The following is a 27,743-nucleotide window of genomic DNA, read 5'->3' as shown; positions in this document are numbered from 1 at the left end:
AAAGTCAAAAAAACTTATTCCAACAAGACAATGTCAGCATTAAGTTGGTGAAAATGACACACAAAAGTTCTCAAAATATTTGCTGAGCACATTGGAATTATTAACTAAACCAGCTTAACAATTGTCTTAGTTCAGGCAGTGAAATGCCAGCTATACTTTAACTCTGCCAATATGTGGAAGTTTGGAAGCAGATGACTAAAGAAAATCAAACTAAACTCCCCTGTGAAAAGTAACTCCTTAACTAGAAAAACACAAAATTGCTATTTTATCTTCCCAGCAGATGTACACTCTTGCCATTTCAAGAACAATGTTTGTATCTTAATTTGTCAGAGAGCCCTGCAGTCTGCAACAGGTGACTTCACAATATGGATAAAAATTCAAATGGAAAAAAAGCAGGTCCCACTTTTTGGTCTGCTTCCTTTTGGAAAGATTATGCTATTAATGTACACTGGCAAAGCTCAACAGCTGGCACCCACAGCTTCCCATGAAGAGCTGGGCTGTTTCCAGCAGACATAAGGCTAAGATATGTGCCAGCAAACTGGATGATTTTAAGGAAAATTAAGATTAGGTATCTCAATAATTTGGCTTCTCTTATATGAGGAAAACCTTTGTTTGTCAAAACCAGATTCAAATCTAAAGCGTAAGATGTGGGCATGCTACAAGCAAGGTATACAGCCCAAATGGGTAATTTCCATCAGCCCTGTGAGGGTCATCCAAGACAGTTTTGCACAATCAGCTGGTTTAATTCAGTCCAGTTGTGCAAAAATAGCCAATATTGGCAGCAGTGGAAGCCGCAGCCCCAGGACAGGAAAGAAGTATCAGCAACAGGGAGGCAACAACAGGAGTTAAGGGATAAGGAATGCAATGGAAAAAGGGAAGAAGATATAATTATTTCCCTTTAGGACTGGCATAGAACAATGCATTCTCAATGCAGCTGAGACCATGGCAAAGCACAAGAGTAAACAAAGAGCTGGGTGGGTGCAGATTAAAACGGATATGGTTTTTAAACTTAGTACAATTTCTACTTTGACTTATTAGGACAATCATATTATCTAAGAGGATGTATGTAGCTGCCTGGTTTCGGGACCAGGCTCCATGTCCAGGAAAGGAGTAAGACAGGCAGCTTCACAGGACAACTCTGAGAACAGAAGCTCACTGCAGGCGATTCAGCATCCTCTAGCAAGACTCTCCCCCTCTGCTTATCGATCCTCAACTCTAAATCAGGTGCCTTAAATGCTACCTTGAGAGATAAAGGATCTAAGATACCTGTCCAAGACTACCTGAAAACAATTATTACCTATCCTGAACTATTTTACTGGCCTCAAAACTAGTATTACTAAATAAAAGTCAAAGTTGGAAGTTTTGTAAATTTACCATCTGAAGCATTTCTCTATAAGCATGCACATAATTTATATAAACTTTAGACACACACAGAAGGCCAAAAGTTAGGGTTGTTTGCCAAAAAATGGTACAGTTCTGTTTTGATTAAGGATGGTGAGAGACAGCCAAACACATAAGTTGTAGGTAACCAATTTTCTTAAGATTGCAGATCCTCAAACTTAGCTCATTAAATGTACTAATTTTATAATATTTCCATTTAAAATAATCATCCTGTAAATCTTTTCACCCACATAGATTCCACATAGCTCCTTTTCCTTTTCTTCTTCCCTAATGGAGAACAGAAATCCAAAATCCAGGAGAGAGAGGCTCTGTGTTCAAATATTTACCACACCAGTATCTTGTGCTCCAACACAGCAACTGAAAACCATACTATTCCACTAAAATATCTAATGTCACATACCTATTTTAGTATCAAGGTAATTATCAAAATTGTTTTTTGCTGAGATGACTACAGGAATCTCCTGATTGGTAAGCAAATTCACAGCTGTCACTGAAGTAAGTGAGTCTGAAAACAAATGTAATGATATGGTAAGTAAAATATAACAGAAGATATGCTAAGAACATCACTCACCATTACAATGCAGTTTATCTTAAACTTACATGAATTTTAAATAACAGTTTTCTTTGACAAAGAAGAAAGTGACAAACCTATTCACATTTCAAAAAAGCTCAGATGTATTAAAATGCTCAGTAAGTCAGACTGATAAATTATCATGATTAGAAAACATACTTATAACAAGCACCTTTATAAAAACAGAGGAAGATTTGGATTATAACAAAAAATTGAGTCTTTGATGAAAATACAGGCTGCTGCAAAGTTGTACAAATTGGTTTTATTAAGCCTTGAATTATGTACTAGCATACAATGCTACAAAATCCCACCAAAAATCAGAGAAAACTGCAGGGGAGCACATATCCTTATGATTCAATTTCTTACAGAAGAACTACAAAGCATGTGACATCTTTTTTTCTAACCTGTGTTATAAGTAACCTACTGATTTCCAAACAGGATATTCATATTCATATTACAGATGAGGAACCCAATGCCCAAGCACGGGGAAACAGGAGAGGAAAGAATTAAGGCTGAAAAACAATAAACTGAAATTGATTTACAATGTGCAGATTGGGCGGCTCATCAAGAAGGAAACCAAACCTGAATATTCCAAATTTTGAGGATTTGAACCTCAGATCTCAATTTGGACCTATTTCTAACTTTCAGTGCCTTGAAGTTGATGATAATTACAATCATTAAAATATGGGCTGCTAAGAGTTTCCTTTCACCTTTCTTCATAGCTAAGCTGTAGCTATGAAGGCTTGTATTGCAGTGCATAAAATCTGCTTGAAGTAAAGTAACAGCAATTTTGAGAACAGGGCTGTTATATCTCATCACGCTTCTTAACACAAATGATACAGTTATTTATTTCTGATTACTACTTTCCCAAATTTTAGGTGTCTGAGGTACTCATATTATAAAGAAAATTTCCACATTCCAACCACCATATGCAGTTTTCCTCTGTTTAAAAAAAGTACAAAAGGGACAATTTCATTTTTTTAAAAGCAACTAACCAAGAAGCATCATGAGCAGGAAGCTGAGTGGGCAGGACACTGCTTTTAAAAATAACTTCTCTTTTCCACCCAGCAGTAATTTTCACTTTATGCTGGAACCCAAAATAATAACTGCAGTTTATGAAGGTGCTCTTTCCTGTGCTCATTTGCTCACATCATTATCATCATAACCAAAAAGAAAGTGGTAGAGGAACCAGTGTAAGACAATGTATGCAGAGTATTATAATGAGACAATGAGCAATGTAACAGTCAAATCTTTATCTCAGGCACCTCCTGCTGCCCAAACCATTAGACTCACCAGATTCTAAATTAACATATGTTTTTCTAGGCAAAAAAGAATTTCAACTGAATGTTTGACAACTGGTTGTTCTATTTATTTAAATAATAGTAGTCTAAAATACAGACATGTACTTCAAGACTAAAGGTTTTAGAGCTTTCGGTTACTCTGCTATACAATTGCTCTTTTTTCTCTCCTAGAAAACATAAAAACATACCCCCCTAATTATTTAAATGGGAGCACAGTGAAGAAAGAGAATTGCAAGACTATGCCCATTGAAAAGAAAACAATTACATTTAATTAAATTAAAATTTCAGCGTTACTGAGGATTTTTTTTAAAAGTCTTGGTTAATGTGAAAATAAGGTCTATATAAGGCCATCCAAAATTTCTTTTTATTTAAATGCCATTGTTGGCCTTTCATAAAATGCCAATCTCTCTGACAATCTTCAACTGAAGAATGTTTATAAGTATATTCACAAGTAGCAGGAGTGTACAATAGCAGAGTTATATGAAATTGTGCCTCTTTTTTGAGGACTTTTGGCTGTCATTATTTCAATTCAGAGTTTCTTAATTTAACTCAGCCAAAGCTTTAAGCTTATTGTTAACAAACACACAAAAAGGCTTTTGCAAGTATTTCCACTTAAAAATCAATATAAAAATATACCACTGTCCTTATTAAAAGCAAATTTTGCACTTTTGTGGTTTGGCTTAAAGCACAAGATCCAACAAAGGTACAGACACATGCATGAATGTGTGTTTGTGCAGTTAGGGCTTTGATTTGGTTGAACTGCAAGAACTGCAAATTTGTTCTCCAAAGTTCTCCAAGCTTTTCTCACCTCTTGGACAAGGGCTTTATGTACTCAACACAGTGAGGCTCCATGTTTCTTTCTACTAGCAAGCAAACTTTTTAAAGGTAGAAATTAAGTACTTAAAAAAGCCGGTTCTGTACAACCAGCACAATTTACCACAAGATGCTGTTGAAATCAGATGTTATACAGACAATCTTATCGTTACCAGTAAGGGAAAAAGAATATATTGAACACCAGCCTGAAGTAGAAACAAAACATATTATATTTACTCTTGTAATTTCCAGGTTTTCCAAACAATAAAAAAATACTAGACCATGGATGCTAAATACAGGCAGAATTGGTGGTTGGAGACTTCAGGAAAGCAGTTAACAACAATTAAAGCATAATCAGATGACTGTGCAAGTCATGAACTGCCATAGGGATACTCTGAATTTACTCCATTAGAGTCTTGTACTAACAAAGGATCTGCATAGCAGAGTATTATTTTACTACGTACCAGTGATCCACTTTGCTATGTACTAGTGATCTATCGACCTCTTTAGATTCCTTATGACAGGAACAAATCATTGCTGGTGCAAGAATTAGCTCTGCTGTCTTTGTGCTAATGACAACATACCTTATAGACATGAGATTTTCTAATGCGCTGACACAGTCAAATTTGGACTATTCATTTCTGGTGGATGAGGAAACAAGAATCTGTTCCATTGCTTTTATATATTATGAAGTGTAACAACTATTATAAAAAGAAGAATTCTAGCATAGCTGCTCTTGCCACATCTGAAACCAGGACAGGCTGGTGTGACACTGTGTGACATAGCAAGAATCAAAGGCCTGCTTGCTCTCAACAGGAACAGCTCCTGCTCAGCTTGATGCACATTCTCTAAAGATCATTCTCTATAATTGTTGCTTTCTACAACAAATTGCAGTATGAGAAAAATACCACCTTTCCCTGGGATGAACTCCCTCTGAAAGACTTCCTTGAGACTGCTATTCCCATGCAGCAGTCTGTGAGTTGGTAAGATATATAAATGGGAAGCTCCAAAAATGGCTTCAGGGGTATAGGTGTAAGCTGCTAGCTTCTCTTCTGTTACTTTACCATTAACCTGAAAAAGAGCAGAAAAAAATTCCCTCTGGCAGTGCAGTGGTTATAGATTTCCCTTCCTTTTAGTACAGCTAACAAGTCTACATCACCCTACAGAAATACACAAATCCAAATACCAAAGCCAGACACATTCCCACTACAGAAATTTTCCAGAATCAAACCTTGACAAACTTACTTTCAGGCCTTGAGAAAGTTGCTTTACAGTCTTGCCTTAGTTTATCCAAATATATCTATAAAAATATAATTCTAATCCCATATGTAATATTGCACTGTGCTACTGAGATAGACTCAATCCCTGGCTAAGCCACCCAGAATCCTTCTATCCACTTTTAATATGCATGCCTTGTTTCCAAGAAACTGGAGGGAGATGTTGCCTCAGAAATCTGAAGAGAATTTAGGATTTCCTCAGCTACAATATGACTTTACACCATACTTCTCTGATGAAGTAAACACTGCAAATTATGCACAGAAATAAAATAATAGAAGGTGGCATATCAAAGAATTGGACATAAAATGTAAATAGTAAACTTCAAAGACTTTTAAAGAATTACCACCTGGAACTATCAACAAGGTTTATATCTTAGATCAACTAACTGTGGAGTATATGGGGTCCTGGAAGGAGATTTTTCCGTAATAAGTATTGATATAAATTTTCAGAAAGAATTCATAAAAACAACTTTAATACCAAATTATTTATACAAATACAAATACTGCATCTTTTAGCAGGGTGCAAATCAGAGGTATTTAAATGGTTTGTCTCAATTTGAAGTTCTGAAAAATTCAGTACTTTAAAATGAGAAGTCACTTTTAGAATGTTAGACCAGAGTAAATAATCACAATCAAGCTTTGAGAAGCAGAAGGGCTGAAATTTTATGAGGGTCTCTGAAAATGTCTTCTGTCTCTACCATATTCATGGAGCCTTGCTCATATCTTGACAAAAAAGGGGAAATCTGAAGTCCTGTAGATAATTTTTTTTCAGGTTTCTTTTTCGTCCTCTCCTTTCTTTCTATCTAGACTTCTCTGTAGCTCCATCACTACCTAATAGTGCTGTTTCCATTATTTTAATTATGGGATACAGTAAGTGAAATAATGGACAAATGTAAGCAAAGCAGTTTGCCTGAGGTCAGCCTGGGTCTGACAGAGAAGGTGCCATGCAGAGAAAAGCAAATGCCAACTAGACCCTAGCTGACATGTGCAGTGCCACTTGATAGTGCACCTGGCACAAATGTTGTGGCTTTTAGGGAAGCTTATTAGCTGGCATGTATTTTGGCACAAATATACACAGCCAATTTGCATCCACTTGAAGACAGAAACCCTCTCCTAAGGAGGATAGCAGGGAGCATCTCTTCAACCCTCAAGTGCCGTTCTCAGGGAATCTGCGCTGGTCTGTGCATGAGTACAATAATAATCTTTTTCAGGAGGTTTCAAGCTTTTAAGATCTGGGAATCCATTCCCATCACATGTTTCAGGGCAGTTAGGCCAACCAAGAGAGCAGCAAGTGAAATTTCTGACTTACCTTTAGCAAGAAGTCAAGAGAGCACCCAATGCAGTCACCTATCCAATTTGCTTGCATTTCTTTGATACCATACCACTCAGGGAGATCAGATAAAGCATCAAACATGGCCTTAAGCAACAAAAGAAAGAATTAGGACATTCAACTTTTGTAAGCATATGAATTAATACCATGGGTTTAATTATAACTAACAGCAAAATGGCAAGGTGCTGATAAAAACATTGGAAGAGGTGGTTTTATATTGCTGCTACCTCAAATTAATCTCTCTGAGAATAGAACTAACACGGTACAAGCCAGAGGTATGTCACTGCCAACAGAGACCCCGTTGTTATTAAAAATGGCCTTTCTTTTGAATGTACTAGACTTAAGATACAGGAAGAAAAAAACTTAGATGAAAACAAACACAGAAAATATTCCCAGTGGTTGTAACTTCTGGGAAGTGTAGGCGACCTACTGAGCTTAACAAGACTTAACAGATGTGCTTGCAGATATGAAGCCTACATTTGTATTAGTTGTTTTAGACAATAGCCTAGAGATTGCAGTCAGACAAAAGGTGTTAACATGTCCTGAAATTTTCAGGCTCTGGCTTAAAATAGCATGATAGTTTCTAGCTCTCTATTTTTTCATATTTTGTATTGATATTTTACCAAGCACAACAGGCTGCAAAATTGATTGGGATCTTTAGGTTGTATCATCCTGCAAAAACAACACTAATCATAATAACAAAGGTTTGTATTAAAATAAAAAAATAATATTATAATAATACAATTCTTATAAGCAAGCTGGGTCTGGAGGGGTCAAGGGTCTAGAGCAAGTCTTATGAGGAGTGGCTGATGCACCTGGAGATGTTTAGCCTGGATAGAAGAGGCTCAGGGAGGACCTTATAATTCCACAATTGCCTAACAGGAGACTGTAGTGAAGTAGGGGTCAGCCTCTTCTCCCAGGTAACAAATGACAGGACCAGAGGAAATGGTCTCAAGTCGCTCCAGGGGAGGATGCTTGAAAAAAATTCACCATGGAAAGAGCTGTCAAACATTGGAACAGGCTGTCCAAGGAAGTGCTTGAGTCATCATCTCTGGAGGTATTTAGAAGACCCACAGACATGGTGCTTAGGGACAGGGTTTACTGATAGACTTGGCAGTGCTGGCTGGACTTGAGGATTTCAAGGGTTTTTTCCAACCTAAAGGGTTCTATACTACGCAGCAATGAAGAAATTCAGTGTTGCCTCCTTTACCAGCCATAATGTCCAACAGCCAACTTGTAACTTCTATGTATATTTGCACTCAACAAGAGATAAATCTATATATTTATGTGCTTTCTGATGTGTGGAATGGAAGCATAAAAGTCTATTCCAAGTCAACTAGTATTTGTCTAAAAAGTTTAAACAGCATGATTTTAATAAATGGCATCTATAACAATGTAAAGAAGACAGGCAGATAACTTAAAGTTCATCTCATTTTTCACTTCGTAACACTTCACATTTTTGTTATGAATACTGTGACTGTCCAAAGTCTTTACTTTGGCAGAAGTACAGCCAGAGGCATGAGTCATTTGGACAGATGGTGGATATGCTGAACAATTACAGTTAAAATCTAAGAATAAGGCAACACGTTGAATTATTTCTCCTTCAGCTGTGACTCCCAACATCAAATATGCAAGCTCTTTATTATCTCAGTAATTACTAACAACCTGCAAGGATGGACAGTAGCTACTATGTGCTGTTCAAACCAAACAGTAGGTAGGTGGATAATTAGTGAATGCACACTTAATTCTTCTCCAAGAATGCATTCCAAGTTCTGTTTTAATGACACAGCTAACTAATTTCAAAGTGAGATGCATAAAAGTTACTGTAAGAATTACTTTTTTAGTTACTGCTCTGTTGCATATCTGTCATTCAAAATATAACAAAAGCCATGTCCTTTGTAAACCATAATAATACATCACCACTTGGGATTTTTATTGCTTTCTATAACTTAAAGAATCAAACCAATTTATTGATGATTTATAAATAAAAGAATGTTAGGCTTTTGGAGAGGTTTTTATTACACTATATCTTTAACCAGTTTTAACTATTGCAAGCATGCTATATCACAGAGAATTCAAAGTTTGGAGTATTCTTATTAATTGCTCCGTTCCAGAAACAACTAAGCTTTATCTACCATGATCAATCTACGTACTTATATAATTATGAAAGAAAAATAAACGATTGGAGAGATATATATATATATATATATATATACTATGTATGTATATCTCTATACGGACACACAAACCTAAATACATCCTTTGTAAGAACTTTATGCATTTTAGAAAGAATGAAATTGTGTCAGTACACGCAGAACTGGCTGTTCACATTAGGTATCCATTCTAATCTACATCACACTTTGCTGCCAGAAGCAGCTAATTGTGCGTGTGTTCTACTGAAACTGTACAGTCTGTAACTGCTTGCCAGCAAAGCTTCCTATATGTTTGTTCACTGCAGTATTCATACACCAAGACTGTCAATACCAGTGTGATAATGATTTTACTGTAATTCATTAGCCTTATTAGAAGCTACAGGCTATAGTTTGACTTAACCCAGTTCTTCTCTTGATAATGCAATTACTTCATGCAACTAAATACAGGAAGAGCCAACTTTACTTCATGTGAATGAAGATAACTAAGCTTACTCTGCATGATGATGAAGCCTAGAAGAGTTTGCAAACATAAACCCTTCATAACTTGATTTATACATAAACAGTTTAGTGTGATAGGAAACAAAAAACCCAAGCAAACAAAAAAACTTCAAATATGTTCAAAATGGAATTATGATTCCCAGTTCTTTGTACTCAACAAACTCCTTAGGTTTCTTGTCAAGGCTATGAACAGCAGGTGAAGCAGAAAATGAACATGCAAACCATAAACAATTTACCTGGTGTTACAAAGGCAAACATTATAGAATATGCACGCTGCAAGCTTGTTAGTAAGTGTTCCTGAATGGTAAATTATCTAGGGTACTCACTAGCAGGAAAGCAGAGAAACATCAATTCTTACACACATGAGTGCACTGGTACTTCAAAATTCATACGTGCAAACTAGGGCCTTTTAAAAGATAGCTTAAGGAAAACCCTTTAAAAAAGCTTTTCATTTTCAAATCCAATTGCACTACACCCTACAAAATACATGCCCACAAATATATGCTAAAACTATTATTAACATAAGAAAATTACATGTATACTATTTGGGTATACAAAACTCTTAACCAATGCTAGCATAGCAATTCCTGAATATTTTAAGTTATTATTTGGGAAGTTAAATACTAACTCCCAAGAATTTTGCTTCCATGCTATTTTTAAAAAATCACTACCATGTTCACTAGAACATTTTCTGAATCATTAGAGTAGTCCCATGAATTCTGCTCCAAATTTTAATTTGAGAATTGCCAACCCTGGCAGTATTCAAGGCCAGGTTGGATGGGGCATTGAGCAGCTGGGTCTAATGTGTCCCAGCCCATAAGGGGATTGGGACTAGATGATCTTTAAGGTTCATTCCAGCACCTTAACATTCCATGATTCTGTAATTACTGATAATTTCCATTAAAAAAAAAAAAAAGCTCACCCTTAAAAATGTGTATATAACTTCTCATTATTTCTGCCACAAATTTTGTTAACTTGATTTGTTAACACACAGAAGACAATGAGCAAGAAGACCCCCAGCACACAGGCAAATAAACAAAAGTAAAACCATGTTGGAGTCAGCAGGGGACAAAGAACAACAGCAGCATTTCAGTCCAGTAAGCAGAGAGTGACAAGATTATAAAATAAACTCAATTTTCGATTTTCTGACGATAACTTAATAGGGAGAAATTTGGAAACATCGGGTAGCAGAGTATTTCACCTTCATTTTTCATTACTTGGGAAGAGACAAGAAAACTTCAAATGCAAACATCTAATTACAGGCGAAATTACTCCTATCTTAATTAAACATAAGACAAGGAATAGCATAAATACATTTTGGCAGTCTTTCAGATCTAAAGATAGACAGACTCAGGAAAAGCTAAAGAAATCAAAGTTGTCTTCAGGGATGAGAATGATTTAAAGGCTCTTACACCTGAAGAAGTTGGAGATGGAGGATAAACCAATGTTTCACGGACTTTTTTTACTCTTTCAGAACACGCAGAAAATTCTGGCACAGCCAGAAGATGAAAGTCAACTACCTCAGATGATCAGAGAGTAACTAAATCACGATGAGTTTGCTGAAAATTCATCAAAGACAATGATGACCAAGCCTGAAACTAGAAGTAACACATTGTATGTGTTCTCTGAAAAACTGGTCACAGAGTTCTAGCTGTTTAGTCTGCTGAGGATTATGACAGAAACAGAACTTCAGTTAAGCAATTTTCAGGCAAAAAAGATCCAGAAAATCCAAGAACATAAGTGCTTTACAATTTCCCAAAAGCATCTCAACTCCAAAAGTCCTCCTGCTTGTAGTTCAAAGAAAGATTCTGCTGAACCCCTAAAAAATTCAGTCTCTGACTTCATGAACTAAAAGTTTTAGTAGATCAATACCTGCTACTAATTTCATATTTAGTGAGAGTAATTTAACTCCTCTATGATAGTACATGAAATAAAGTGGAAAATCTAAATATAAGCTATATAGTCAAATGTATACTCTTTTTTTCATGAAGACACTTCAATGAAGTTTGACAGATCTGCAAGGTAACAATAAGATCAGAATAAAAAATTCAGCAAAAGGTTGCATTTAAGAAGAATTCAATTAATTAGGAAAATAAAATTGCATTCTACTACATTACAGTAAAATTTAAAAGCTTTGCTTCTGAGGAAGAGTCAAATATCCAAGCTCTGTTTGGATTAAAATGAAATTCTTCACTTCATTTGATCAAACTCCCAAAAGAGCAACCAAATGTAAACTGAAGATTACACAAAATCATTTAATAAAACTTAATATATTAACATATATCAAAGTACGAGAAATTAAAGCTAGGCTGCCCACTGTTTTATTTTGCACTCTATAGCAGTGTTCCAACTGTGATTATATGGTACAGCTTCTGCTGGCATTTAATATCTTCCTGTTTTACCATTTCTTATTCTCCTCCAGTAGTTTCTGTCTGTACTATTGTAGGTCACTCTTGACTTTTATTTCCCATGTGTGAAGAATACTGAAAACATACATTAAAGAGGAGCAATAACACAGATACTGCGTATACTGAAAATTCTTTCTCACAAATGTCTGAACTGTCAGCAGTTTTCCCATTTCCAATTTATGGTCAACAAACACCTCTGGTGTGATTACACAGAGCTGAGGCAAATAAGTGATTTCTTAAAAGCAAAAAGTAAATCCAGAATTACTCTCCAGATTTGCTCTTCAGAGTTGTTCCTTGCTTAAATTTCCAAAGAGAAGATACTCCCTTCCTGAAATAATGAAGTATATATTTGTGATGAGTAACTGAATCCATAAATAGAAAAGCTCTTCAAAACATTATAATTTTTAACAGTATTAAGTATTCACTGTTTTGACTAACCTTATACCAACAGGACCTTAAATGTACATTGCTGTACCATCAAATGAGATGCTGTGTTTAAAACAAGGTGAAAAGATCAGCCTGGTCTGGATATCCACAAACAGTTTTCTGTCTTGCCAAACTGACCAAACAGGTGCCATTTCTTAGGAATGAAGTGCTCAGCAAGCTGAGGGAGCACTGCTCTTGGTCCCTGTCCAGGAGACAGCTCTCAGCCTGGCTCAAGAAGAAGAGTTTCAAATTGAGCTTTATCAGGCCTGCTCTGTTGGGAGAACAAAACTGTGAGCTAGACTCCAAGTGTGGGAATCAAAACAAATCACATAAAAAATGAAAAAGAGCCAGCATTTCAGTTCTCAGTGATGAGGCATTACCTCCTGCTATGAAATCCCAAGTGCTACCAGGACTCCTAACATCCTGAAATTCAGTACTGCAATTTCATTACATTTCATTACCATTCTGCTTAAGATCTCAGAAATAAAATACAAAATAAAAAAATCAAGCAAAACACAATTACATGAAATAATTCCAAATCTATTCAGATGAGACAAAAAGGGCTGTCAGATGCAGTGCAAAGCCAGAGAAAAACTGGAGAAGAGCTGTAGTTCATTTGCTGTTTTCACTCCACAGAGTCAGCGCCATGCCCAACATCTGTGTTCCTGAAACCCACAGAAAATGAGAAGGGTTTATCTCTAAATATCTTTACAAAAAAACTAACTAAGAAAGGGTGCTACTTATCTGTATGGCAACTGTAAATTACACCAGTAGAATTTTGTTGGTTATATTCCCCATTATTTGAATTAAACAGACTGCCCTACTGCTGTGCAAAAAAGGGAGATGATTTAAGGCAAAACTTGAAGTTTTAAAGTTGCTTCTGTTTCATTTTATTCAAGAAAAGATGATTTTCCAGTCATTTGAATGGGTTTTTTTGTACAGTGAAATATGGAAAAGAATTGTATAAAATTAATTTAGGAAGAACAGTGTCTATAAAAAGACTAACCTTACAAATTCTGTTTTGAGGACTCAGTTGACCATGTAAAAAAACCTCCATAAAAGCAATTTACAGGTACACAGAGAAAATACTAACATTTACAGATAGATTTTTCCAATGAATCTGCCAACCAATTCAGCAGGGTAACCATAGCAACTAAATGTTTTAGCTTAAACATCTTAAATGCACAGACAACAATTTGAATAATAATGCCATCAGTTAAGGCATTATACTTTTATCAAATCCGTCAAAAGAAAAATAACAATTAAAATGTTCTCTAAAAATAATTATAAAAAAAAAAGCTGCTAGACCATTTCACATGTACTTTACAGTTTAAAAAATGGGTCACAATTACTTTATTACTTTACATAAGCAAAATGCTTTCTGCTAAGCATTAAAAGCATGGTCAATATTTTTGCCCTTTGAACAAAACTCATTACCAATGGTAAATTGCCATGTGAGCCAACACTGCTTTGTTTACAATTTTTATTGCAAGAAAGGAATATTTTATTGCAAGAAAAGAATACACACAAGAGCTGGTGCAGTAACTACAAAAAAATAAATCAAAGCAAGTCCACAGGAGATGATTCCTCTGGACACAACAGAAATCTGAAAAACAGTGTGTGTAGGAATGAAGCACTGACTCCTGTAATATCCAGCTTCACAGACCACTACTAATCATGTAACTCCTGGCTGCCATTTGACCAGTAATGTAGGCACTGCAGATGAAGATTACTCTGATTAGTTTTTATTTCCATTAAGGTTGTGAGATAGCAGGGAAAACATAAAATGATAAATGGGCAAAAGAGAGGAACACAGATGACTAGAACAGATCATCAGTATACAGTATAAATAGGCTGAAAGTTACAATAAAATAATTGGTGGATGCTACAAGCAGAAAATAAGTTGTATCCATACATATTGAGCCATTATTGCTAGCTGGTAATTTGCATGAAGAATTAAGGGATAGAAGATGAACTAAATGTATTTTAAATGGAACTTTTTCTATGAAACAAGGTCATGGAAAGACTTACATTTTCCTCTAAGCCACACAGGAATGGAGCAAGTTAACAGAAATAAAGCTTTTTTTTCCCAAAATACTTTCCCACTATGTCATTTTATAGAAAAATCAGATATAACTTTGGGGAAGGAATAGGAAACAGATTTGCAGAGAGCCATTTTTCAGAAAAAGGGCAAGGAAGGTGACACTTCTGACATTTGATCTTGAATTTCTGTAAACTTTTCAGAAGAAATATTAGTCACCATTGAAAGCGCAAGAAAAAGCTGACCAGAATCAAATGGCTTTCCCTATGATACACCAAAACCAGATAAAGGCCTGACTGTACAACGATTAGTGAGACACTCCTAGAATTCTAACCCTCTAAGTCTGAAAGTAGCCCAAGTCAGAAAAAAATACAAGTCTTCCCCAAAAGGTGCAAAGATTAAGTTACTCTTAGTGCCTTCCAATTTTTAAATTTCAAAATAAGGAGTGGAACTTCAGCAGATAGCAGAAGTCTAGTCACACAGCTCACTGAAAGCCTGATCCACTTAGCTCTCTACCTTTTTCCAAACCTAGGAAAAATATCTTGCACAAAGAAGGATTAAATTCACAGGCTCCGTGCCTGTGAACTTGTCCAAGCTGTGAAGAAATAAAGGGCCATGTGTGCTTGGATACAAATTCTGGCAGTACAGCTCAAAGACCTAAAAGCTGCCTTATACTGACAGAAAACACAGATCTTCAGATCCCCATGACTGTGACCACGCTAACCTGACATAATCTTGTCTTAACCTTCTGGACACATTTAAAAAGAAAGATGTTAAACAGGCAATTGACTCAGAAATGGGAAATAAAGGACTCAGGACCAGACAAGTTCTGGAAGGGCAAGTTTCTATTTCTGTTGGTGTCTAGTGCAAAACAAGCTGACCACGGATTTGAAATTCCCTATTTTATAATGCCCCCTCAGATTTCCCTTTTACAGGAGTCTGGCATACGAATTATCAAACAACTGACAAAAAAGGGAAGTGAGATCCATAAAGAACCAAAATGCTGTACAATTTATCATTAGAGGCACAAATACCTGAAGTCTCTGAACTGAAAAGAATTTCAGGAAAACAAAGTTGTACTGGTAGTGTTTCTAGTCTGTTATGTAAGTCAGGAAAATCTCTTTATGGAAATAAGTGTGTTCAAAATCAGGAGAATTAAATAATCCCCCTTGCCAAAATGAAGGTATCATCATCAATGTTATCATCCTGAAATCGTATTAGCAATAAAGATCTTTAGCTACCTAAAGAGATGTCTTTATCCTCCACTATAAGGACTAACACCATAGAAATCTGGACCCTTCACTCAAAGAGGACAGGCTCTGTAAATGATAAAGGTGAATGGAGGTCTCCCTCTCACTAAAGCCCATTCTCCTGGAAAGAGCTTTTGAAAAGAGGTGGGGAAGAAGCTTCGGGGAATAGGCTAGGAAGAGTGATTACTGTAACCAGGGTGTTCAACAATGCAGGACAATATGGATTAAGATGAACTGTCAAAAGCCTGAATCCAAAGAAAAAGGGGACAAAAGAAACAGACTTAAGAGGAAAGATTCATGACTTTTACCACTCCTGGAGAAGTACTGGCATGACTACCATAAGGAATGAAGAAATGTGTGCAAGGATGTTTTGAGGATAACTAGTCAAATTATTCAGAAAGAGAAGCCAAAGTTGTAGCATTTCAGATCTGCAATTTGGCTCCTGTCAAAATGCTAATGTGAAGCTTCCTGATTATGTCAGAGTTTCTAAGAGACTGAAATACTTGGCCACTATTAGCTCAGATCCAGTCTCCCTCCAGTGGACTGCCTTCAGTTGTGGCTTGCAGTTCATGGGCTGTTCATGGGCCAAAACAGTCTTCTTCAAAAGTAAACCACAACATGCTATGTTATCTAGTCTCTTGCAACTTGAAAGAACAAAAATTACCAAAAAAGAGATTTTATTTGTCTTAATCTTCCAAGCATGAAATTCATCGACTATCAGATATTGGACTTCACAGAGCAGAGCCTGGTAATCTGCTATTCTTATCTCAAGGTGGGGGGAAGTTATTTTTCCCCCTCTACAACCAAATGTTTAAAAGCCTTGCCAAAAGAAGCAGAGTGAAACTGTTTAAAAAGAACCCACAGCAACAAAAATAGGAGTGAGTGGAGGGTGAGTAAAAAGGAAAATCCAAACCACCTGCTGATTCTTGGTAGCATCTGTCACTGTACAAGAAGTGGGAGAACATGAAGGTAATGCTTGCCAAAGCACTTCAGCTGGAAGCAGTATGGCATCATTCACTGATCTGGTTGTATCACAGACCCTATGAATATCAATCACAACAGAACAAAATTTTGGGAAACCTTCACAGAAATCTGTAGAGTACTCAACTGTCCTTTGCAGCAATGTTTTAAGGTTTTGTAGGAGTTGATACAAATGGTGTCCCCAAAATGAAAAGCAGAAGCAGCTCTTTCTCATGTCACTAAGATGTTGAAGAACAAAAGGTCACCCGCACATTTGCCCTTCGTGTAGGTAGGGAATACGGCAGTGTCCTGAGGTGGCATCTTGGGGGGGAAGATGAGGGGGTCTTGTGGAGGCAAAAGTTCCTTCTTATCATAAAATGAGCCTGCTTACTGGGGAATGACACGATGGAGACGTGATCTGCCCAAGAGATTGTGATTTCCCGTAACAGCATTTCTCAGGTAAGAGACTAAATATAAAAGATAAATCCTTCCTAGCAGAGGGTGGATACTGAGCAAGAGGTAATAATCCCATAAACCAAGGGTGTTTTCAAGGTTACTGAAAAGCTCCTCAGTCATGTCTTTTGGTCTTGATGAGTAAAAATTTATGGCTGATTCACCCTTTTTAAAGGGATATAAGTAATTGGGTACCAGCATGGATACAGACCAGAAATACCAGTCATTGCTTCCTACAACCTGTACAGAGACAATAGACAAAAGACATATCAGTAGAGACAGAAACCCTAATGGAGCTCCAGCCTCAAATGGGGGGAATCAATGAGTTGAGGCAGACCCTAAAATATCAAAATGGTCATAATGAAATCTGGTGAGAAAGGAACTGGGAAAAAAAAAAAGCTCAGAACATTGTGTTTATTTTGTGATGCTGCAGACATGCTCCATTTTTCCTTCAGCTATTGCAAATGTTCCCTCCTTACCGCCAGAACCGACAGCACAATCAAAAACATGTATCTCAAGCACCTCTCTGTGTATGAAAAATCAAAGCATCTAAAGCTTTTCTCTTGTTATGAATAGCTCGAGAGAGAGACACAGACTTCTCCTTGGATGATAGTGGAAATTTGGTTTCTTGAGTCTGAGACTTGGGTAAAGGATAAAAGACAAATTTTTAATATTTTCTTGGGAGCAACTTTCTCAATCTGTACTTGAAGTCTCAATACACAGAACACTCAGAGGGAATAAAAACTTCACCCAGACATGACAGGAAGCTGATACTTTCATCTCAGAGAACATGAAGCCAAAACTTTTGTTCTGAATTCTGAAGTATGGAATCTGCATTGTCCCAGCACAATCAAAACTGAAGCTTATAAGAAAAAAAAGGATGTTTAAATAACTTGAAAACATTTTTAAAATAACAGATTATCAAACAGAGTAGAGTATGAAGTGAAGTAGAAGGCTGAGACGAATCTTCAATAAAAAGCAGTTCAACATAAAGAACTATGGTGCAGACACAGGTAGAACTGAGTGCTAGGTGACGGGCTGTACTCCATTGCTTAGAAAATGCCCACAAGTCAGCAAACAAGTTTTGCACAGCTCTACACTCAAAATATGCAGAAAAGTACTTGATGGTTAATATAGAGTGCTAATGTGCAAATGCAGAATTTATTCATTTACCTCTAATTTATGCCTTTTGATTTCTTCAAAACTTAATACCACACCAGTCACCTACAATTCTTATAGAGATGAACAGAAGGACTTCAGGGGCAATAATTTTAATATATACACATACACAGGGATAGATCACACACATTATTATGCAATTATGTATTATTCAAACATGTATCTATAAAGAACCACATCCAGCTTAATATTTCTGGACAAAAAGTCTCCTCTTCAAAGTGCTAACATAATTTCCAAAAACTCATTCTCATACCTTTGCATAAGCAGTTGTCTTGATAAACCACTGTTTGAGGTATTTCTGCTCCACTTTTGCTCCTGAACGCCATGAGCAACCATTGTCATCCACCTGTTCATTAGCTAGAACAGTCTGATCCACTGGATCCCAGTTAACCAAGGCCTAAAAAAAGAGTCGCAGGAAGAAAAAAACACTTTCAGTGGCTAGTTAAAAACCAGTTTTACTTTGCAGATACCAAATGAATTATCCAGAAGCGCACCTTGAAAGTTTACTTGAGTTTTCTGTATTTTTAAAACATCCATTTGAATCAGCAATATGGACTAAGCTGGAAAAGTTTTGAACATTCATCTTCTCAGAACTCAAAAGACCCAAAAATGCAGTTGGCAGGGTTTGTCTAGATTGATCATACTAGCAGCATAGGCAGACACCTGACTGCTTGGCTGTAATATATAAGTCAGTGTTCCAGTTGACTATACTGCAAATAGAATAGTCTGATGCTTAAAAGTTCTTTACTACTAATCCAAAAGTGTTGAGTCAGACTGAGGGGGATGAGTAGACAAGGATGTCCAAATCAAGAAGACAGAATCACAAGGAAGTATTACAGTGGTCAACTCTATTTTAAGTGAAAGAGTTGATATTATCTGTATGTCAACTACGTGAATTACTTTTGGAATTCTTTCCATATCAATTCAAATGCATTAAGTGAAAATCTGTGAAGTGATATTAATGTTGGTGTTCAACTCCACAAAACCTTGTATTTTGAGCTTTTGAGTCAATTGAAATACGAGATATAACATACTGGAAAAGGAGCAAAAATCAAACTCACCCTCCCCTAGTGTTGAACAATTTAACTGGTCATTTATCAAGAAGGATCTAAGACCACAAAAGAATCCTATCCAAAAGTGGCATAAAATGCTACACATTGACTTGAAAAAATGAACAGAAAGAAAAAAAATAATCAGAACAATAGAGTAATCTATTATATTGAATGTCATCTAGTATTTAAGCTAAATCAGTCTGGCTGAAAAACAGTAGCTACAGTTCCACAGAGATCTAATACATTAAACATTTAAAAAAAAATTCAAATGACTTCTTTCGGTATGGGGAGGTCTTGTACCTCAATCAAAAATTAGTAAGTGCATTTACATTGTACTTTATATTTTATCTATCACTGATCACCTTCTGATCAGTTCCCAAACACCTAATATTCTTCATTTTAAATATGCTACATATTCTTACAAATAGTAAATACCACAACCACTTTACAAATCTCATAATGAGGAGAGCTAAAAGAAAGACGCAGGGATCCTCTTTCTTAGAAATACTGCTCACAACTGTGTGAGCACAAAGTCTGGCTACAATGATTTATAAAAAATTTATTATCATTAAATGAATGAATGTTATTAATTGATAAATTGAAACTTGCCTTCAAATGAAGCTTCTGTGAATTCAGACTGGAATTTAAAATTTTTCCTTTTTGCCTTTTATCTGCTACCAACTAACAGTACCACACCAGATTTTATAAAAGGCTTATGAAAATTCATAGTAAAATTAAAAGAAATCAATATATTCCACTATTACAAATGTATTTTCCAGAATTCCAGAAAACACAACTTCTTCAGTAATAATATAAGACATTATGAATATGGCTCTAAAGTAATGATCTTTTATTTCATAAAGTTCTGAAAAAATGCCACACAAAGTTACACCTAAAGAGAGATAAATCAGACAATATTGAGAAGTAATAAAATTCCAGTTGCATACAGTGGTATTAGCATAAGCCTGTATTAAACTGGCTGTGACTCTAAGTTGAGAAAAAATACCGTTTCTATTTCTATAACATACCAAATGTATGGTGAAAATTTTGGAAGGTAACTGAAATGATTACATAACTATTTAGCATAACAAATCTTCCTGTTACAACTCAAGAGGCTATATCTAAATAAATCCTGCAAAACATAAAGCAAAAGTGCATTTAAGAAATCGTTACTGGAAAGGTCTTGTCTTTATATTTTTTAAGTTACATTCCTTCCATCTCACACAGACTTTTGACAATATCTAGAACCTGGCTAATAAATGAAATCTTTAGTTCCTGCTTGTACCTCACAAAGGCAACTTCTTGACAATGACAGTCTCTGAAACTATGACCCCAGGAAGCTGCTCAAAGTCACCTACACAAAGAAAGCACAGAGCAGGAGTGTTCAGAGCTCACCAATTATCTCGCTCTCCTCACTACACCAATGTGCTTTTAAGACAGGATTCATCTTGTCTAACTTCAGCTCTCCAAAGCGAAAGTATCTATCTCCAGGCTTGCTGTCTCTGGGTCCACTATGGATTACAAGTATCCGATCAAAGTAAGAGAGTCAGGGCAGGTATTAACCTCAGTGAGGCACTCACATCTGGCCAGGTCAATAACCTCCACAGTACATTGACTAGGTGAGTACTGCAGGAAAAAGGGAGGATTTTGCTGCAATGAATAAAGGTGCCCCCTCTGGATGCTGCAGCATTCAGACAGACATTGTTAATCCTCCATAATTGCAGCTCCTGGACATACTGAGCCTGTGTCCCCCTGCCAGGGTAATTTCTGGTCAGACACGCACACTCCTCGAACAGAGCATTAACTAGGCTAAAGCTCTACTTACCTTATTCTTATTGTCACAGTAAGGCTATGAATTATCTCTTGCACTCAAAATGAAACTGTAATACAGGAGACTTCAAGCTGTGTTTAATACATATTGCAGATACACTGACAACATGAGACAAATATATGCTTTAAGTATACATGACTGTTCAAAGAGACCCAGGGTTATGGGCTCTCTCTGCCATCTGTTTCCTGCCAAAAAGCAACTGGTTCATATCCACCAGAGATTACATCCCCTACAGATTGACAGATGCTGATTTAAGTCCTCAAACTGATCCTTGACTTGAAAGCAGATGGAAGTTGGAAGTAGATTCAATCACTGGTATCCAAACACCTCCAGGATCCCACAGTACTCGGAGTCAGAATGCAAAATTTATTTTGTAAATCATCCCTGCTTTAAATGAAGCAGCAAACTTTTACTTTTCAGATTCACCTGAGTTCACTTGTCAAACAAACAAATTCACAGATAAAACCAGGTTTGTTATAACAAAGCTGGGTGGTGAATTTTTTTACTACAAGAAAAAAAATAATTACAGAAGGAAAAAATTAACCCAACCCCCAATCCAGCATGCTAGTATATATCAACCATTGAGGGGTTTTGCTGGTTGTCATTTAAGATCTCTGAATACAAATTCAAATAGCAGAAATAGCTCAGTAGCACCCTGCCATCCTAAATGCTCCCTTTCACCACGAATCCCTTTTTCCAGGTTCAGAGAATAATTGGAGTATGTCCTTAATTATATCCTATGGGGGTTCCTGGTTTCTACAGAATACAAATGAAATATCAAAGCATAGTTAAGAAATCTTAGTTTCCATTTTAAGTTAGAACCATTCACTAAATTGCTGCTTTGTTAAAGTGCAGCCGTTCAGGTATTTTGGAACTGCATTGCCTCGGCTGTACAGAGAGTTCTCTGGACTGCTCATTCAACATCTTTGCTTCATCTTGTGTTTAAGAAATAACTGAAACTTTCACCTTTCAGATACAGCCTGACACATCTTAGGTACAAAATATTATAATTTCTTAATGTAGTGGTAACTGATGAACAGCTGTGATAGTCTTATAACACCTAATACTTCTTTAATATTTTGAAGATCACAAATAGGGTTCAGGAATAGGATGGTTATGCACCTAATCTCCAATTATACTATCCAAAACCGTAAGTTCTGAGACAGTATTACAGTAATGTTAGACAGATAAATAATCTCACTGCTGAACAGACTCCTAATGACCACCATGTCACGTATTTCCATGAGGGACAATAAAATCTAGACAATATTAAAGCCAGGAAATAAAAAACTAAAAGCTATATTCTGATCCTGCACTTCAGTGCAAATCTCTGACAATAAACACTTCTGACTTGACTTGCTACAATGGCTATTCATGTTAGCTAGCTATAAACTGCTACATAGAAAATTCTGTTATATATAAAACTAATTCTATTTTAGAGTGATTTACAACTAACAGAACACAATCACTTTATGACTGTGAATGGACAATCCAGAAACATGCCACTGACATGAGTGATCTAAATTAAGGTAGCAGCAGAATGCTGCGGTCAAAGTTTGTACCTACCTCTTTTTGATACACTATCCCAGCTTCAAAAAGCTTAAGAAAGAGATACTGTGTCCATTTGTAGTACTCTGGTAAGCAAGTGGTCACCTCCTATAGAAATGAAAAAAAGTAAAAATTTCTGAAACTATTCTCAGTATTTTCCTACACTGTTTTAACTTCAACAATTAACCCAGGAGTGTATAATATATTCCACAGAGTAAACATTTATGCATGTACTCATGTACAAACCTATTTATTTGTATAATGCTTACAACAAGTGACATTCACCTGAACACAAAACCAGAGAACACGGGCTTTGTGTGGGTTTAATGCAGAAGGAAAAGCTTCCCAGTTAACGTGGGATATAAAACTCTGTGAGATTAAAGCTGATAGATGTAAGAACAGAAGATGAATGGAAGTGATCACAGCTGCCTGATCAAGGAAACAGCAAAACTAGAAAAAAAAAGCAGACTACTCTCAAAGAGCCCTCGTAGCCAGGCTGCCTTTTCCACTGTTGCTCAGCAATGGGAAGCAGGAGCAGAGGCTGTGGATGCTCAGAGGCAGCAGGGAGCTGGCTGATGGGAAGCAGGCAGAGTGAGGAGCTTACAGCTGAAACGGTGGGTGCAGGAGGAGAGAGGAACAGTGCTGAGGAACGCACGCTGCTGGCACGCAGACCGTGCGGGGCAGACAGCACGGAATACAGGGTTAGACTCTGAACCTCAAGATGAAAGACTCGGGAAGGGGAGCTCACATTCAAAGGTCAAATAAGCAACTGTTCCAAAAGGCAACGGAGCTCAAGTTAGGAGGATGCTCTAGGTACAAGTATGGAAAAAATGAGTCATAAAAGTCACAAATGAGGAGGATGGTTATGAAGGAAATAAAGACAGATAAAAATAAAAGACAAGCAGGAGGAATGGGAGTTAAGAGAACAGCAAGTTACAATATAATGGATTGCTTTTTTAAAACTCAAAAACATTTATAAATGTTAATTGTAAATAACAATTTGATAATTAAAAAACAAGCTGCTTACCAACTGCTTACGAAGCTCCATATTTTAAATGTTTTTTTCTTAAAAAACTCTAACTTAAAATAAGCGTTAATATGCAAAGACAATGAATGGATTCCATCATTACAGACTCCCTGTTTTCTCAACACAAACACAGGTTTCAAGGGTGCAATGGGAACCCGCATACCTGCTTGAGGTGGAAGATGGTTTCTACACTGAACTTCAAATTAATATGAACATCTCTTGATTGTAAAGTTACTGACAAAAAGTAAGCCACTGATAGAATTTATTCCATTTGGAGCAGTTATCAAGCATCAGAAATAGCACCAAATGTGAAATGTTTTTCACGTGGGCTTTCCCATCATCCTAGCTTCCTACTACACACAACTCCTGCAGTATCATCTGCTACTCAAATGACATCTGAAATGCTCTAGCAGAAAATTTTTATTCTTTTTCTACAACTTTATATTCTAGTTGCTTTGAACTTTAGATTCCAGTGCTGAAACATAGCTTTTAACAATTAATATGACCTTTGAATAAATGTGCCTCAAAAGTGTGTATAAGAGGCTTTCAAGATCAAAAAGAGACATTTAATGGCAAGTTTTCAGCTCAGCATGTGAAGACCTAGTAATGAAAAACAGCTGCTTGATTAAAACCTTTTGCTCTGCACTGAAGAAAAACCCCACTTGATAAAAATCTGATTTCCATCTCTTCAACTAAGCACATTTAACAGTTCCCCCCCCCCCCCCGCCCCACTTCTTCACACAGTGACAACAGTTCTTGTGCCAGTGTGATGCCACTACAGGCAACAGAGTTTCATCACTGGAGTATCAGACACACAAAAGAAGAGATGTAAACCCTTTCAGTACAACATAAAACTATGTGAGCAACAGGCAAATAGGTAAGACAACAAAAGCGAGCTGCCAAATAAAAATAGAAAAGTGAATGAAGATTGGTCCTTTTGGCCCTGAAAGGCAGATGTGTGTCAACTGAAACAAAAAGATGACATTTCCCAACCTAAACAAGCATGTTACAAGCCACACAAGCTTGAGCTACAAGATACAAGCTAATTGCTGCAAACAGAATCCCATGTACACGCTCTCTCACAAGGAGTAAATAGACATTTCTTTGAAAGAAATGCAGCAGACAGTATCACTGAAAAAGAAATCTGCTGTGTGGTCACTGAGATGCAAAAAGATCACTCAAGCTCAGAATGTAACTTTATAACCATGAAGGTTTGGAGTAACATTTCAGAAATTACATCACTAACAAGTAAAATGAGGTGCTGAAAACAAGCCAGCAAACTCCTGCCATCCTGAAGCGTGTTTTGGTGGGTTTTTTTTCCAATCATTTAGCCCAGTAAGATTTACTGTTATAAATAATTATCTGTGTATTCCAGTCACTGACCTTGATTAAATGAATGATATCTGGTAAAAAGTTTCCATTAGGCTGCCATCATGCTTAAATTAAGGTGAATGTTAACATCTCTGTTATATACTTTGTAAGCATGACAAAGATCTGCAGAGCATTAACAGAACAATCTTAACTCAAAAATACACAAAAGAGTTTATAAAAGGGTTTGAAAAGTAGCATGCTGGAGCCATTCCAGCCTGCCAAAAGCTGTACATTTCTGCCTCTCATTTGCGATCTGAGCACTGGCATAACAGCATACATATAGAATCCCGTACCATAAAGCAGTGCAGTGAATATATATAACAGGATATTATCATATTTTCCACAAAAGTAAAATACCTACTAAAAATCCGAATTCTTCTAAAAATATGTGAGATGCTGCTCAGCTGTCTGCTGCATGTGCTCTTCAGTGCTCTGTGAGAAATTTAGTGATCACCCACCACCTCAGCATTTCAAAAGGTATTATGAAATGCCAGGGAAAGCCTCTCCCTCTTCCCCCCATCCATTTTGCCTTTTACTTTTGTCAGCTTTAAACAGACACTCGCACCAAAATGCATCTTTGTCTTTGGTTACTGTTACTGTTCCTTATTCCTACAGAAATGACACTCATTCCTTAATAGAATTCATTCCAACAATTCCAATTAATCACCTATACAGGTGGTTTGCTTTTAAAAGACCAGATACTGGCAAGGCATAGGAAAGACCCCTATCCTTAACAAAAACTACCTTGCTTAATCCATTTATTGCAGCACAGTAATTTGTTCCAAACAAATACCATACCAGAGGGGTTGGTAACTTGTTTATTTTTACAAATAAATTCTCAGTTACAGACTAAATGGTAGTATTACAATCTGGATTTGATATCACTGCAACGTGGGAAGCAATGGGTCCATGTAAAGGTCAAAAAGCCATTCACTATTATAAAATCTGATTTAAAGAGTACCTTTCAACCACCAATAAAAATAAGAGCACCCAATAGTAAAGAATCCTGCATAAAAAAACCCAACAAAAAACAACAATTAAATCTGGATGAAAGATTTTGGTGGTTAATAAAAGGAAAAGTAATTTTCAAATGCTTTGTTTTGAAATTCATTATTTTTTCTAAACCTGCTCCCTTCTTACAATTTTCTATTATGAGTCTCTGACCTTATAACTCATTTCTGCTTGTATTTTTAAGAATAAGGTTACAACTTCAAGCTACTTCTGTGGCTATATTTTAAAAAATAAAAGTAATATTTATAGGCTGCCTGAAAAGATTTATTTTTTTTTCTAAGATCTACCAGACTTAATGAATAACATATAACTACACTGGAGATAAACAATTTCCTAGTTTATTAATAATAAATTTATTTTTAGCACAGTCTTATGCTGTCCTGAAGACAGGCATGTTGCACCTCTTTAAAGGGAGATAAGAAGAAAAAGTCGGGATGGATTTTTTTCAAAATCTATCTGGGAAGATAAAACAGTCTTTAATCAATTATCTGCCTATTTTTGTTTTCAAGGGCATGCACTACCTCATCTAGAAGTATAATTATTTGATTTTTCAGAGGTTTAGAGCTACACCAACCTACATTTCTAAATTAATTTGAGTATTTGTATTTCAAAGGCCTTTAGTTTTATGCTTTATTAGCTACAAATAGAAATGTCATACAGTGCCTACATTTTGGAACATGAATATATTTTCTGGAAAAAAAAGCAGTCTTGTATCAACAGTTTCTTTTAAAAAAATTAATTATAATTGGGTCACTGGTTATCAATGGTATGTGGATAAGAAGAAAATTTCATAGGTAATAATCTATGTACTCTTGGTTTTATGCATGCTCAGGCAGTACACACAAATGACAACTTCAAAATTAAATAGAAAATTATCTGCACAAAGAATGTCTACCAAAGATTTAATTTTTTTAATGTACAGAGCAGACGGGGAGCATTAGTCTCATGCACAAAATATGTCACTTGGAATGCAGAAATTGCAGTGACTAAAAAACCTTCACAGAAAGAGTTACTTCCAGGGAAAAGTTACAGATTGATAATTACAGTGGTGAACTGATGGCTTACTGGGAACATGCATTTGGTCTGATGACACTCCTGAACAAAATAAAGGAAAAACATTATATGCTTTTCATCTTTTATTGCTGACGATATGAATCATTGGAAATGATATTTTACAGGCTTAATTCCCCTGAAAATCATGTTCAAAAGAAGTCACAGGCAGTTTGCTATGCTGTCTGGGGTGGTATTTTTAAAAAATCTGATCATCAGAAATGCTCAGATGATAGTTATCTTAAAATCAAAACATAATGTTGGGGATTTTTAAAATTTTCCATATGTTTTATTGACTCTTCGAGACATTTCTTCCATGTTCAACTTTCAGCTTTTCAACCTTCCATCCGAGAAACATAAATGTTCAGAATAGAAATGTTATCTCACTTACTTATTTTTAAAAAATCTCTCCGGAGAATCATACAATTTTCGAAGTGACTTACAAATACAATATTTCTAACTTGAGGCAATTAAAATACCTCTATGTTTCAGGTAAAAAAATCAGATTTGTATTCAAAACTACTCTAAGGCAAAGTACTTACAGAGTTGTTTTATTAATTTAATTCCATTTTTCATTTGCTTAGATTTTCTGTTTAGGAGAGCAATTTTAAAGTCCCATTGTAACCTGACTGAAACAACCTAATAACCTAATAATCTAATCTAATTAACCTAGCTTTTAATAAATGCCTTATTTATGATATCTCTTTAGATAAGTAAGTTCACTGACAGCTACAAGACAGAAATACCTGCACGTTTTGATTTGTAAGACAGAGAGAGCAATGAAAAAAAACC

The 27,743-nt window shown here is 36.1% G+C and overlaps 1 protein-coding gene across 2 annotated transcripts in view; it reads right to left on the bottom strand.

Moving 5' to 3' along the window:
* The window catches only part of LARS2 (leucyl-tRNA synthetase 2, mitochondrial), an 82,347-nt gene that overhangs the window by 35,649 nt on the left and 18,955 nt on the right, over window positions 1-27,743 (bottom strand). For both annotated transcript variants that reach the window (XM_038127344.1, XM_038127345.1), the window contains exons 6-10: window positions 22,511-22,600; window positions 18,315-18,458; window positions 6,673-6,780; window positions 4,998-5,157; window positions 1,802-1,906 (exon numbers count right to left, since the gene is read on the bottom strand). In XM_038127344.1, coding sequence (XP_037983272.1) covers window positions 1,802-1,906; window positions 4,998-5,157; window positions 6,673-6,780; window positions 18,315-18,458; window positions 22,511-22,600 — 607 coding nt within the window. The remainder of the gene's footprint in view (window positions 1-1,801; window positions 1,907-4,997; window positions 5,158-6,672; window positions 6,781-18,314; window positions 18,459-22,510; window positions 22,601-27,743) is intronic.

This window comes from Motacilla alba, chromosome 2, assembly GCF_015832195.1.
Source record: "Motacilla alba alba isolate MOTALB_02 chromosome 2, Motacilla_alba_V1.0_pri, whole genome shotgun sequence".
NCBI classification, from domain to species: Eukaryota; Metazoa; Chordata; class Aves; order Passeriformes; family Motacillidae; genus Motacilla; species Motacilla alba.
The sequence above is the reverse complement of the archived record's forward strand: the minus strand, read 5'-3'. Positions and strand labels throughout refer to the sequence as shown.